The sequence below is a fragment of the Penicillium psychrofluorescens genome (assembly GCF_964197705.1).
Source record: "Penicillium psychrofluorescens genome assembly, chromosome: 2".
Lineage (NCBI taxonomy): Eukaryota > Fungi > Ascomycota > Eurotiomycetes > Eurotiales > Aspergillaceae > Penicillium > Penicillium psychrofluorescens.
Genome location: NC_133440.1, coordinates 4,902,900 through 4,916,562, shown reverse-complemented (window position 1 = coordinate 4,916,562; position 13,663 = coordinate 4,902,900). Strand labels below are relative to the sequence as shown.

Here is a 13,663-nt window from a genome sequence, read left to right as displayed (position 1 = left end):
TGGGGAAAGGTGTTTAACGAGATACCCCGCAAGAGAAAAGCCGTGAAGGAGGGAATCCGTCGGTGTCAAGGTCGGAGATCTTTTGGCGGGTTGAACGAGCATGCTTGTTGGCGTACCTGGCTTTTGTGTTTTTTTCTTTCTTTTTTTTTTCAGTGGGAACTGGGAGGAACAGTCTGGCCTGTTTCTGAACTACTACTATTACATATAAACACGTCTAAACCCCTGATCTGTTGCTCTTGCCCTCGTCGAAATAATTCTGTCTCAAGTCACGTGGCTGTGTCCCACCTATTCCTCGTGTGTTGGAGACGGAGCTTCCTCACCTCGACAGCCGCTCGTCATGTCAAGGCGGGCACTGGTGTTTGACGGGCTATGGTACTCTTTATGTCCATCGTTCAGTCTTTCTACACTCAGTCGCCCGGCGCCATTCTTAAAGAAACCGCGCCCGCCGCCGGCCTTCTCCGTCGCCGCGAATTCACCTCGGCGACGATGTTACAAGCGCAAAGCCGGCGGGTTTGTGGATCTAAACAAGATTACAGACAACACGGCTCCCAAGACCTCCAAAACAAAACCATCTACCGACCCTGGACCTCCGTTGCCACCGAACGAAGCCTCCAATCATGAGCAAGATGCGACCAGCGCGCCAGACTCAATAGCCGGGGAGCATTCGAGACCCTTGTCTCGCAGAGTGCCCAGGAACATATCTGAGAAGACAACCGATGATCTGGAGTCAATGCTGGAGGCTGTGACACTCAAGTCGCCAAATATCCGACACACATCGTCGATCTTAGGGGTTTTGATCCGGGATCGCCATATCAAGCCCACTGCGCGGCACTACAAGGCCCTGATTCTGGCAAATACGGACTCGGAGCGAGGCTCACCGGATATGGTGCGTCTTTTACTGGACGAGATGGAGAACAATGGTATCACGGCCGACTCGGGGACCCTCCATTCGGCGTTGCAGGTGGGTGGTACCAAATTGAGATGCGCAGAGAATAGTGACTGACATTTGGATGGGCTAGGTCCTCGCCGTGCATCCCGATTATATTCTCCGCCAGGAAATCCTCGGCAAACTTCGAGACCGGTGGCTGCCCTTGAGTCCCCCAGGATGGCATTTCGTGGTCGCGGGTCTTCTACGGGAACACCAGCTGGAATTAGCGCTTGAGCAACTCGAGCTCATGCAGCGGAAAGACATTTTCGTCGAGAATTGGCTGCACAGCATTATCATCTATACCCTCTGCGACTTTCAAGAGTTTGACGAAGTGCATCGTCTCATGCAGGAACGCGTCAACCAGAACCATGACATGACACTCAGTCTTTGGTCGCATGTGCTGAATGAGGCAAGTCTAGCTTCGCATTACGAGGCCACTCGTTTTGTGTGGCAGCGCATGGTGGACCTGTGCTACTTGCACCCATCGCTCAGCACCTGCAGCAATGTCTTGGATCTCGCGGCTCGCGTTGGCAGCGCCGAACTAGCCAGCTCCGTTTTTCGATATTTCACCGAGACCCAAATCCTGCCGCGTCGTGAAGACTACGACCTGCTCATCCAAACGTACGTCAAGGTCGGCGATCTGTCCGCCGCATTCGACGTGTTGTGCAGCATGCACGACGCCGAGGTCACACCGGCAGCAAGCTCGACGCGGCCGATTGCAGAATCGATGCTCCGAACCAGATTCGACCACCGCGAAGCATGGCAGATCCTCAAACGACTACAATGGGACCACCGCCGGAACATACCTCTCGCCTGCGTGCGCACCATCGCCGAAGTATGCGAGCAACGCGCCGAGCAGGACCCCACCGTCGTCGATGAGGGCATCGCCTTCTACAAAGAGCTGTACACGCTCTGCCCCGGTGGCGCCGACGTAGCCGTCTACAACTCCTTCATCCGGATGTGCCGCCGCGGCAACAACCGGCAAGCAGGCATGTTCCTCGTAAAAGAAATGGCGTCACTGGGTGTGATCCCCGATGCCACGACTTTCGAATCAATCATCCTCATGTGTCTCGACGCGGGCAACTTCCGCTCCGCCTATCTCTACTTCCAGGATCTCGTCAAACGAGAGGCTACCGTGAGCAAAGAAGCGCGCGCGGAGATCTGCGAGCTCTGCGCCAAGTCCGTGGACGAGTTTGCGCTGCGACTACAGTATCATCCCCAGCTCCAGAAGGAGGAGGTACCGGAGCAGGAGCTCGTTGAGGATACAGAGCCCGAGAGTCAAAATGCTGCGCGGGCGCGAGGACGTGTACAGGCTCACCCAACAGGCCGTCCCTTCTTATCGCCTGCTGAGCATCGCATGGGGATGTCGGTTGAGGAGCGACGGGCTTGGAATAAGAGGCGTCGGAAGGAGCGGCGGCGGCGCGAGGCGATTGCGCGCAATGGGGAGGAAGAGGGGTGGGCGGATTGGGAGGCTGGTGGTCTTGACAAAGGCCCTGCGAAGGACGGCGTTGATCGTTGACCGGTCATTGTATCATAGTGTTGTTGTGTGCACGGACATCGACTGTACAGTAGTAGTCTATACCATAATCGATGAGCTGACTGTAGCTCCCTTGAATCTCTACCCACACGGAACAACGCTACTAAATCTAAATCCTCCCACGACCTCGACAGTGTCTTCTTGTTGCCTTGGTTGGTATTCCGAGGCAACGTGTCCCAGCATTTCCTTTTTCGGGTTAATATGACTATCCTATTAGGTATGCTTGCCTGGTCATCATCCGCGGTGCGATGAGGCAGCCGTTTGCCTGCACAGGTGGAATTGCATGCTACTGTGCCATTCCGGATGTCAATCGTAGAGTCTATTCGACTAGCACGTCCTCGGTGGAACTGGGCGCCTCGCCTTCGCCACGAAACCTGGCCCTGAACCACGGCGGTAACCATGGGCGGGCGTCCCGGGTCCACTGCCCGCTATTATTAGCGCTGACCACACGCCGGTGAGAAGTCACAATGGTTGGCAGTCCAGACACGACAGGATTCACCTCGAACAACTCATTGTCTCACCACGGACTGTCTCACATTTGACTCGTTGATCCCGAAAGGCCAAGTCAACCATGGCGTAATCATCCCGTGCGATCGACACGCCCAAGTGGCCCACGCCAAGCACCGTTACTTGGGACGAACCGTTGGCTCTCCTTGCTCTCGTATATATTCATCCCTTTCCCTCTGCCTGTCCTTCCTTTCAGTCAATCAGAATAATCTTGCAGTATCCATCCATCTCACTCTCCAGTACTGTACATATCCCATATTTATTATTCCCCCTCCATCATCAACATGCGTGTCACTCTCCTGACCCCCGTGGCTTTACTGTCCACCCTTGGCCTGAGCGCCCCCATCACCGACGCAGGTACCGCGGCCGCCCCAGCCTGGAAAGTGACCGACTTCACAACGGGCTGCTCCCCAGGCGGCTGCGTGTACTCGTTCAACATCCACGCCGCCAAGTCGGCCAATACCCCGGCCTTCAGCACCACCTGCAATGGCACGGACGAGCAAAACGGCCTCCAGCCGTGCGAGGACGCCAACATCCTGTCCAACCTCAAGCCTGAGACGTATCCCAAGTGGGAGATCATCGTCCAGCACAAGTGGCACCCGGAGGAGGGCTCGACGCGCTTTGCGACCGGGTCGAAGAATGTTTCTGTCCCTGACACGAACAAGGCGGCTAGCTTTACCATGGAGCCGACCGCGGAGTCGGGCGTGGAGTAAATTGGTGATTTCATGATTATGACTATTCGGCGTTATTCCTCGGTTTTTGTTGGAGATACCAGTTGCTCGATACACTCCTTTTACTGCGTACATAGTCTATTCTGTACATTAGTTTGATAATTCTTCAATCCATCATCCAATCCTTGGTCGAATCGCATCCCCGTCCATCAACTACATTTTTATGACATCACCCTAGAACACAGCCACTCACACCCCCGGTCCGCAGTGATAGCCCACGCCACTTCATCACTCAGGGTTTCATCTCCTCCTCGTCCACCTCCCTCCCGTCCCGCATGAATTGACCTCCTCATGGTCAGTATGGTCCCTGATTGGTGTCGTGCGGCATACTGACGACATCCCCCAGTCCTCCATCCTCCGCCAGATCGTCGCGGGACCAAGATTGCAACACCCGGAGGCCGGATTGGATCTCTGCTACGTGACGAACAATGGTACGACGCAATTTCCCCTGGGCTCGCGATCACCTCTAACCAGACCGATGACCTAGTGATCGCCACCTCCGGTCCCTCTGGGACCTACCCCCAGCGCGCATACCGCAACCCGCTCGATGCCCTGGTCCATTTTCTCGACTCCAAACATGGCTCCGACTGGTGCATCTGGGAATTCCGCGCCGAGGGCACCGGGTACCCAGACTCAGAGGTGTATGGCCGCATCCACCACTTCCCGTGGCCCGATCACCACCCGCCGCCCTTTGCGCTGATCCCCAACATCATGGGCAGCATGCGGAACTGGCTGCAGGAGAAGGAAGGTCGCGTCGCCGTCGTGCACTGCAAGGCCGGCAAGGGCCGCAGCGGCAGCATTGCCTCTGGGTACCTGATCAGCCAGGACGGGTGGACGAAAGAGGACGCGCTGCAGCGGTTTACGGAGCGGCGCATGCGGACGGGGTTTGGGGCGGGCGTGAGCATTCCCAGCCAGCTGCGCTACGTCGGGTACATTGATCGGTGGACGAACGAGCTGCGGAAAGAGTATGTTGAGCGACCCGTCGAGATCCTCGAGGTGCACATCTGGGGCCTGCGGGACGGCGTGAAAGTGGCCGTGGAGGGATACGTTGATGAGGGCAAGAAGATCAAGACTCTCCACATGTTCCACCGCAGCGAGCGGACCATCGTCGAGGATGAGGATATGTCTCAGTCCGAAGGGAATGACAATATCAAAAAATCCGCCTCGTCATCACAGTCGGCCACACCGACCACCTCCACACCCGCATCATCAACGTCCAACATCCTCCGCTCAGCAGCCACGTCCTCACATAACCAACAGACCTCCAACATGATCTTCCGGCCCAAGAAGCCCTTGATCGTGCCAACCTCCGACATCAACATCGACTTTGAGCGCCGCAGCAAAGCCTCATACACGGGATTCGCCATGGTCACCTCCATCGCGCACGTCTGGTTCAACGCCTACTTCGAAGGCGGCGCGCAGCACGACTCGGGCGTCTTCGAGACGGAATGGGACGCCATGGACGGGATCAAGGGGAGTGCACAGAAGGGCATTCGCGCGATAGAACGCCTGAAGGTCGTATGGCGGTATCCTCCACCGTCCGCGCAAGATCCCACCGCGAGACCGATCAGCGAGCCGAAACCGGGTGAGCCGATCTCCGAGTCCCATCCTGCAGACTGGCGCGGTCCGCACCCCCCAAAGCAAGACACCCCTTCCACTCCCTCCACCGTCACTGCAGAGCAAGAGAATGAACAACCCCCCGCTGGCATCAAGACTGAACCAAGTTCAGAAACCCACCCGGCGCACACAACCACTAGCACATCAAGCGGAAAGCCTGCCTCAGCAGCCGCGCATCTATTATCCGTAGCAGGACTCGACAAGGAGCTCGGGCTGCGCAAACAAACAGACGAAAGCAAAGACGTCAGTCTCGCAGGAAGCGAAGATGAGCGCGAGCACACAGAACAAAAACATACTTCTACCGAGGATTTGGAGGCGGTAAGGTCTTACTTTGAGAAAACGGGGCCGGATGAACAGACAAAGGATGGAGAGGAGGGCGGGCACTGACCATCTAAACAGATTTATAGATACCTGCATGCTCTGTCTGCGTTCGAGGCATAGATACCATACCATATACGATGCATATCTTTTCTTCTTTCATTTGGTATCTCCCCTTCTGTAGCCCCGAGCTCCATGGTGAGATAGATAGCAGCCACAGAAATATATAACAGCTTCCCAAAACTACTCGCTTTGCTTGGGCAAAATGCTTTTGGCACACATACACCCCACGATCCCGACCAAAGATCCAATCCCCGCCCCGCCAGCAAGCCCACGCCAACCCCCGATAAGAGGACCCGTCAACCGCCGGGAAGCTACTGCCAGGACTCCAAGAGCTGCCGCCGGCTCACTCCAGTTGTCAATCGCCACCTGGCCGGAGTTGTACCGCAGACGCCAACTGCGATCTTTCCATTCGATCTCCTCGCGGCCCCACATCCGACCGATCAGGCCCAGTGCCACTATTCCTGTCCCGATGAACCCCCCCGTGCCTGCTGAGCGGAGAAGAAAGGGCACGGTCATGGATCGGCGCTTGAAAAGGACGGCCGCGCCGCTGTTCAGCACGCCGATCGCGCTGCCGAGCTGGAAGCCACGGCTGAGGACGTGCGTGGTGAGAATCGTTCGTCCCAAGGGTTGGTCGTCCTCGTACTCGGTCGTTGGGTAAAAGTACGACATTGTGTTCTAGGAAATGTGATACCAGCAAGTAGACCGTTTGCTCATGTGGGCTAGGTTATAAAGAAATTCGACATTTTCCGTCTTTCATCAAGGGATCGTAGGTGGTGGGGGGATCCCGACGGCTCATCAGATCGCGGGCGCAGCCTTATATCCTTCTCCGTGCATGAGGTTGAGGCGTCCAATAAGCTCTCGCTGGGTGCTTGCTGACGGGCGCTGCTTAGTGGGCATCCCTCGGACAACTAGCGATTGGGGCCCCGAGATCCTTACTGGGCGACCACGGGAGATCCGAGTACGTCATGGACTTGTTAGTAGATAAATTGGGAGTGATAACTATAGGTGGAAAGCCTCAAGGACGGTTATATTATAGGTTCCCATGTTTTTACCTCATGAATTGATGCTAGAGGGAAATGTCCTTAAGCTGCTTCACTCTGTAGCTCACTCCGATCGACACCTCTCGCAAGAGTTAGACATAAGACTCCATATATTGCTTCAGTCTATACATAATACAATACATACAATTCATCTACGCTCTAAATGCAACTCCAACCCCAGCGCCGTCCGTGTATTTTCTTTCCGTCCTGAAACCCATTTCACAGCGGCACAAACCCCTCCATCCGCTTCCGATGCTCCCTTTCAAGGTCTTGCTCCTCCCTCTTCAACCGATCAGACTTCTTTCGCTCATACACAGCCTTGACAACGCGACGGACCTGCTCCTCGCCCTGTGCGAAATTCGCCTTCGCCAGACCAACCACGGAGTCGATCTGTTCGGGCGTGTAGACGAAATTCCAGGTGGACAAGAAATCATCCACGTCCGGATCGATCGAGCCTGGGTGCGGGGCTACAGGCTGTTCTGGATCTGTCGTCTGCGAACTGTCCCGCTGCTGCAGAGACGCGACTGCGGGACGAGGACGGCTGAGCTCGGATGTCGGCGGGAGGTCTGGGGCAGAAGAATTGGGGATGAGAGGGAAGTAGACGACGGCGATGCCTGCGTCGGGACGCGTAAGGTGGAAGTCTGAGTCCGAAGGGTCTGTGTTCTGGGGATGGAATAGGCGTTTGGATGGTGGTGGTTCATCCTTGGAGATGCGCTCTTCCATTGTACCAACCCAGACGTTGCAGTAGCTCAAGTCACCGTCCGTGGACGAAGGGGGCTTGGCGCGTTTGATTTCTTGGTCCACTTTCTCGCGGAGGCCTTCGACACTTTCGCCTTCTTTGGGCCATCCGGCTCCCAGGGGCCAGCCATTAATCCCCCGTTGACGAGCATAGCCGTCTACGACAGACAGCCAATTCTCTCGCTTGATGTCGGCCGACGCATCGAAAGCGACGATGACATCCACATCGCGTCCAGGACGGATGAGCGGGTAGATGGGAAGATTGTTGCTCATGCCTGCATCCATGAGCCGCAGGTGCTCGCTGTGAAAGATGGACTGGGGAGCTGAGGCAGGGAGCTGGTCTTTCATGCCCATCACGTAGTTGGGGATGGCGGCGGGATCGATGGGGTGCACGCGAATCAGGTCCTGGTTCTTGCCCTGGATGAGCGAGTCGATCCCGCCAAATCCAGCAAGGCTCTTGACTAGCGGTCGAACCTCTTTGTAGTAGTGTGATAGGGTGGCGCAAAAGGCGCTGCCCCAAATCCCCATCAGCCCGGGAAGCCTGAGCTCGGGGATCGGATAGTCATCAGGAGGAAGCTGATTGTGGCCGGCATTGAACTGTCGCCCCAGGGCCCAAGTTGGAATCCCAGCATTGAGTTCTTCGCAGAAGAATTCGTACGGGGTGAACTCGAACCACTGGAACCATGCCTCACTCTTGGATTCTCTCATGAGCTCCTCTGGCCCTTTCTGCTTGTGGTCGCCGTGATCCTCCTGTCCATCAAGCATGGGAATCTCATGTCGAACGGCCGTGTAGATCGGGAGAGGATGCGCGCCATTCAGAAGATTTGCCTTTTGGCTCGACAGCTTCAGATCCAAATCCGACACTCCAAGCTCTCCACGCGGCACCAGCAGTCTTGCTGCAATGAGTAACCCGTAGATATCCACCAATCCAAAATCGGCGCCGGGATCACCTTTGAGCTTCTCCACCATCCCGCTGAGGAGGTACTTGTTGGTCGGGGCAGTGGTGAGCAGATTCAACGCCTTGGGAGGGAACGCAATGTGTACACCCAGTCGATTCTTCAGGTGTTCAACGAGCCTATTGAAGTTCTGGTCTGCAATGGATGAATGGTAGAGGGTTTGCAGCCAGCAGCTACCGGAAACGCCCGCGGTATAAGTCACACAATCCCAAAGCCCAGCTTCCTGTGCTGCTAGGTAGGATCCAGTGCCCGCAACGAGAGCACGAAGCCCCCCTCCGGAACCACACATCGCAATGACCGGCACATCATCGGGATGAATGTCCTGCTCGCGGATTTTGAGGTACGATGCCAATGCCTTGACAGCATGTTTCTTGCGATTTTGTCTAAAAGCCTGCTCCTCTGCACAGAGGTCTTTGCTCACCCGCACTTTGGCGTCCCTCAGGATTTCAGGGTTTAGATCGGGATCTTTAGCATCCGCCCAAATGGAATCTGCTAGCGACCCGGGAGCTAAGGAGAGCTCCCGCTGCAGTTTTTGGGCTTTCGCCGGCAGCAATCGCGCCCAATCCGGAATATAGTGCGTGATGTTGCCCCCCAAGTCCACCCATTCCCCCGAACGAACAGTTTGGGTGACCCCATCAAGCTTCTGGACAATATTGTTCCAGACGGATCCATGATCACCGTCTTCCTTGCTGCCTGGCGGGTCTGCGGGGGAGGAGCGTTTCGAGTCCGGGTCAGTCGCGTAGAGGCCAGGGGAAGTAGCAAAATAGGCCTTCTGCTCAGGTTGCAGGCGTCTGCTGGATTGAGTCCATTCTCCCGCGGTGTATGCGGCCAGGGCAGCTGGAGGGACAGACCAGCGAAGACGGGCCGCCCTCGTAGCCATTGCAACAGGGGCGAGGTGAGAGGAAGAGAGGACCAGCATGCAGCAGTCAAGTGCAAGGCCGAGCCCGCAACGTGATTCTCGTCAATGACGCAGGCTTGTCCAAAAAGGAAGGCGGTGGCTGAGATTACTCAGCCAACTCACTCAGGACTAGTTGGTTAACTCTAGTTGGTTAGCGTGGGGTAAACAGCTTATCGATCGGCTCTGCGAACCCTCCGTCCGTTTCACTCCTGCAGACACGTTCACCATGGTGGCTCCGCGCAATACCGCCTATGCGGAGGAGAGCGCCGAGGTGGAGGTGCTGTATGCCAATCTCGAGAAGCTCAACCGCCTCACCAAGAAGATTCAGGGGTCCATGGTGCGCCTGGAGACCGGGGGCCAAGTCGTCAAGGAAGCCATTGGCCCCATCTACAGCAACACGCAGTCCCTCCAGATCACCAACAGCAACATCGACAAGGTCAACGATGCGATTGATCGTTTACGCCAGCCCCTCGATGCAAAATCCCGAGAGGAGGGTGTCATCCGCGCTGGGTATGTGGTCGAGCCAGGGGGTAAACAAATCCAAGATGCTAATAGTCCAACAGCCCGCAAGCCACCGGCCTCGCACAGTACCTGACGGCGATGAGACGTGTTGAGAAAGCGCTGGTCGACCTCAACACGACGAACATGCGGTCCAACCAGAAAGCAATGGCCGACTTTAATAATCTTCTGAATACTGGCAGTGTGAAGCTGCAGGACCTGTTCCGGGACGAGTTGAGCTTACATGTCAGCCCGGTTGAGCCGCTGCATTATCTGACCAAAGGTGTGTTGCTACCCTGTAATATTCTTCGCGGCGATTGCTGACCTCGACTCCTTGTTTAGAACTCCCTTTCCCCTCCATCCCCGACGACACCATTTCCAAACTTACCCCGCTAGCTGCTGCAATCAGCTCGGCAGCCAAGAACGGGCCACAGCGTGGCTCGGGGGATAACCCCGCGCTCAAGATATATGCCGAAGTGCGCGGGTCGTACATTACCTCCGGCTTGCAGAACCTGGCCATCGCCTCACTCACCACAGTCAAACGCAAACCGCAAGACGGCCCCTACAAACAAGGCACCAACGGGATTGGGATCTACTCGAATGCGCTAGAAGGATTCATCACTACAGAACATGCCATCATCAACCAAATCTTCACCGGGGACCAACGAGGCTTGGCGTTGCAGTCCACTTTCCTGTCACCGATGGCAGAATATTCCAAGACTCTCCGTGAACTCAACCAGTACATCAAGGCCAACCTGATGACAGATTGTTTCCTGGCATTTGAGATCATGGAGATTGTGACGGCCATGTCCTACCGGATCGATTCGAAGACGGGAGAGCTAAAGAGCCTCTTCATAGAAGCTCTACGGCCCGTGCGGGAAACTGCAAAGTCATCTCTCTCCGAGCTGCTAGAAGAGACAAAACGCAAGGCTTCCAGCTCGTCGGCCCTGCCTCCGGATGGCGGATCGGTGCCGCTTGTGAAGGAGGTGATGAGCTCACTCTCTACCCTGACAGGCTACTCAGGACCATTAGCCTCGATCTTGACGTCAGTCGGTGATGGGAACTGGCGCTCGCGATCCGACACGTCCGGTGCGGCTCCCCTGGATGTCGGTCCAGATAGTAATACCCTTCTGTCTCACTTTATTCTGGACATGATTGAGGCCCTCATGACTTCTTTGGAAGCACGGGGTCGGAATTTCCACCGCACCAAGGCAGCTCTTGGTGTATTTCTGTCCAATGTTTTCTGTGTTGTCGACCGGTCGATTCGCCAAAGCCCCGAACTGGCGCGTTATCTCGGAGCACCGGACAGCATCGCTCGCATCGACACATTCCGCAAACGCGCAACCTCGACCTATCTCGATGCGTGGAAGGAAACCTCTCAGTACTTGCTGGACGTGCAGTACACCTCCAAGACTGGGTCTCGGACCAGTTCCGGGGGCGCTGTGGACTCGAGCACCATTATCAAGAACTTGTCGTCACGCGACCGGGATGCGATCAAGGAGAAGTTCAAATCCTTTAATGCGAGCTTCGACGATATGGTGTCCAAGCACAAATCGCTGCACATGGAACGGGAGGTGCGCAACGTGCTCGCTCGGGAGTTGCAGGCTGTACTCGAGCCGCTGTACTCGCGCTTTTGGGATCGGTATCATGAGGTCGACAAGGGACGGGGCAAGTATATCAAATACGACAAGACCAGCCTGTCGACTCAGCTGGCGCAGCTTGTCTAGTATCGCCTCAGGCATTAGATGCAATAATGAATACATACTCCATCCCGAAAATAGAATATTCATGCCTCAGGCTGCAATCTCCGATAACGTGACTGATAACATCCACCCCGCGACAGCAAAAAAATTTCCCAATAGCTTTCAACTCAGTATTGGATCAATTGACTGACACAACACAGACATCATGCCTGAAAGCAACGATGTCTACCAGACGCCCCTCAACTCGCGTTATTCGAGTAAGTGTTTTCTGCCCAACAATGCCTCCAATGGACAATGCCGGAAGCGATTGATTAACGGGTCCAATTGATAGGCACGGAGATGAAATACCTCTTCTCCCCTCGTATGCGCTTCTCAACCTGGCGCAAGCTGTGGGTGTGGCTGGCAGAATCTCAAAAAGGTAGGATACCCAACCAACCAACCCACCCCGACATCGGACTAACGGTCTGTAGAGCTGGGACTCCCCATCACCGACGAAGCCGTCGAGCAGATGAAGGCCCACGTCACGATTAAGGATGAAGAATTCGCCGTGGCAGCTGAGGAGGAGAAGCGCCGGCGACATGACGTGATGGCCCACGTCCACACCTTCGGACTGGCCGCCCCCGCCGCAGCTGGAATCATTCATTGGGGCGCCACCTCTTGCTACTGCACCGATAACGCGGACTTGATTCTGCTGCGAGACGGCCTGGACATTCTGATCCCCAAGCTAGCCGTGGTCATTGATAAGCTATCGGCTTTCGCTCAGGAATACAAGGACCTGCCGTGTCTGGGTTTCACGCACGGCCAGCCCGCCCAGCTGGTCACCGTTGGCAAGCGCGCCTGTCTCTGGATCCAGGACCTGCTGATGGACCTGCGGAATCTCGAGCGCGCGCGCGATGATTTGCGCTTCCGCGGTGTCAAGGGTACCACGGGTACGCAGGCTTCTTTCCTGCAGATCTTCAGCGGGGATCACGCCAAGGTTGAGAAGCTGGATGAGCTCGTTACTGAGAAGGCCGGCTTCAGCTCTGCGTTCATTATCTCCAGCCAAACGTACTCTCGGAAGATCGATGTGGATGTCGGCAATGCTCTGGGCTCGTTTGGTTCGACGTGTGAGCGCATTGGTATTGACATTCGCCACTTGGCTATGCTCAAGGAGGTTGAGGAGCCGTTTGAGAAGGATCAAATTGGTAGCAGTGCTATGGTGGGTTTTTTTATCTTTTGTTGTTGAAATTCAAACTAATGATTTCCAGGCCTACAAGCGTAACCCAATGCGTTCTGAGCGTCTGTGCTCGCTCGGCCGTCACCTGCAGAACCTTCCTAAGGATGCTCTGGACACATACTCTGCTCAATGGTTCGAGCGGTCGCTGGACGACAGTGCCATCCGCCGAATCAGCATCCCGGAGCTTTATCTGTCCGCCGATGCCTGTCTCATTCTTCTGAACAATGTGACTTCCGGCTTCGTCGTCTACCCCGAGGTCATCAAGCGCCGGGTCAATGATGAGCTTCCTTTCATGGCCACGTAAGTGTCTCTCCTTCTCTGTGTTATCAGCCGCTAATATTTCCTTATAGTGAGAACGTACGCAACCAAATAGTCCCATTTATATCCCATTGCTAATTATTACAGATCATCATGGCCTGCGTGAAGAAGGGTCTCTCCCGACAGGATGCCCACGAGGAAATCCGTAAGTCGCAACATTCCCTTTTTTTATTGCGAGCCTCAGTTGACCGTCTCTAGGTGTCCTCTCCCACCAAGCCGCCGACAACGTCAAGAAGCAAGGTAAAGACAACGACTTGATCGAGCGGATCCGCCGCACCGCATTCTTCGGTCCCATCCTGTCTGAGCTGGACACACTGCTCGACGCCAGTACCTTCGTTGGTCGTGCGCCACAGCAGGTGGAGAAGTTTACTTCCACTGAGGTCGTGGCTGCTATCAAGCCGTATGAGAAGTATCTTGCCAAGGCGGAAACTGCTGCGCTGCACGTCTAAGCGGAACCATTTGGAGTGGGTGTATGAAGTAATTTGATGAGATGAAAGAAAAGTCGTAGGACGAATCGGCAATATTATATAGAGAATTCAGGAGTTGATGCATATACGGTCTAGGTTCTGCGATGAGTGTTTGACAGGAATTATCC

General features: G+C 55.5%; 7 protein-coding genes across 7 annotated transcripts; 5 read left to right on the top strand and 2 right to left on the bottom strand.

The window, feature by feature from the left end:
- Positions 1–337: 337 nt before the first annotated feature.
- PFLUO_LOCUS4024 (uncharacterized protein) lies at positions 338–2,447 on the top strand (the record flags this gene model as incomplete). Its single annotated transcript, XM_073781335.1, has 2 exons — positions 338–961; positions 1,020–2,447. 2 exons carry the CDS (start codon positions 338–340, stop codon positions 2,445–2,447), a joined length of 2,052 nt encoding a protein of 683 aa, XP_073638099.1.
- Positions 2,448–3,256: 809 nt separating this feature from the next.
- On the top strand, positions 3,257–3,685 carry PFLUO_LOCUS4023 (uncharacterized protein; the record flags this gene model as incomplete). Its single annotated transcript, XM_073781331.1, has 1 exon — positions 3,257–3,685. One exon carries the CDS (start codon positions 3,257–3,259, stop codon positions 3,683–3,685), a length of 429 nt encoding a protein of 142 aa, XP_073638098.1.
- Positions 3,686–3,994: 309 nt separating this feature from the next.
- Positions 3,995–5,707, top strand: PFLUO_LOCUS4022 (Telomerase protein component 1; the record flags this gene model as incomplete). Its single annotated transcript, XM_073781330.1, has 3 exons — positions 3,995–3,997; positions 4,050–4,134; positions 4,191–5,707. The coding sequence occupies 3 exons, from the start codon at positions 3,995–3,997 to the stop codon at positions 5,705–5,707; spliced, it is 1,605 nt and encodes a 534-aa protein (XP_073638097.1).
- Positions 5,708–5,881: 174 nt separating this feature from the next.
- On the bottom strand, positions 5,882–6,370 carry PFLUO_LOCUS4021 (uncharacterized protein; the record flags this gene model as incomplete). The annotated part of the gene is made up of 1 exon (XM_073781329.1): positions 5,882–6,370. The coding sequence occupies one exon, from the start codon at positions 6,368–6,370 to the stop codon at positions 5,882–5,884; it is 489 nt and encodes a 162-aa protein (XP_073638096.1).
- Positions 6,371–6,960: 590 nt separating this feature from the next.
- Positions 6,961–9,315, bottom strand: PFLUO_LOCUS4020 (uncharacterized protein; the record flags this gene model as incomplete). Its single annotated transcript, XM_073781328.1, has 1 exon — positions 6,961–9,315. The coding sequence occupies one exon, from the start codon at positions 9,313–9,315 to the stop codon at positions 6,961–6,963; it is 2,355 nt and encodes a 784-aa protein (XP_073638095.1).
- A 244-nt stretch (positions 9,316–9,559) lies between these two features.
- On the top strand, positions 9,560–11,558 carry PFLUO_LOCUS4019 (exocyst complex component exo70; the record flags this gene model as incomplete). Its single annotated transcript, XM_073781327.1, has 3 exons — positions 9,560–9,843; positions 9,897–10,114; positions 10,174–11,558. The coding sequence occupies 3 exons, from the start codon at positions 9,560–9,562 to the stop codon at positions 11,556–11,558; spliced, it is 1,887 nt and encodes a 628-aa protein (XP_073638094.1).
- A 181-nt stretch (positions 11,559–11,739) lies between these two features.
- PFLUO_LOCUS4018 (adenylosuccinase ade13) lies at positions 11,740–13,517 on the top strand (the record flags this gene model as incomplete). The annotated part of the gene is made up of 7 exons (XM_073781326.1): positions 11,740–11,791; positions 11,866–11,952; positions 12,005–12,732; positions 12,782–13,050; positions 13,101–13,107; positions 13,156–13,213; positions 13,267–13,517. 7 exons carry the CDS (start codon positions 11,740–11,742, stop codon positions 13,515–13,517), a joined length of 1,452 nt encoding a protein of 483 aa, XP_073638093.1.
- Between the last annotated feature and the right edge of the window lie 146 nt (positions 13,518–13,663).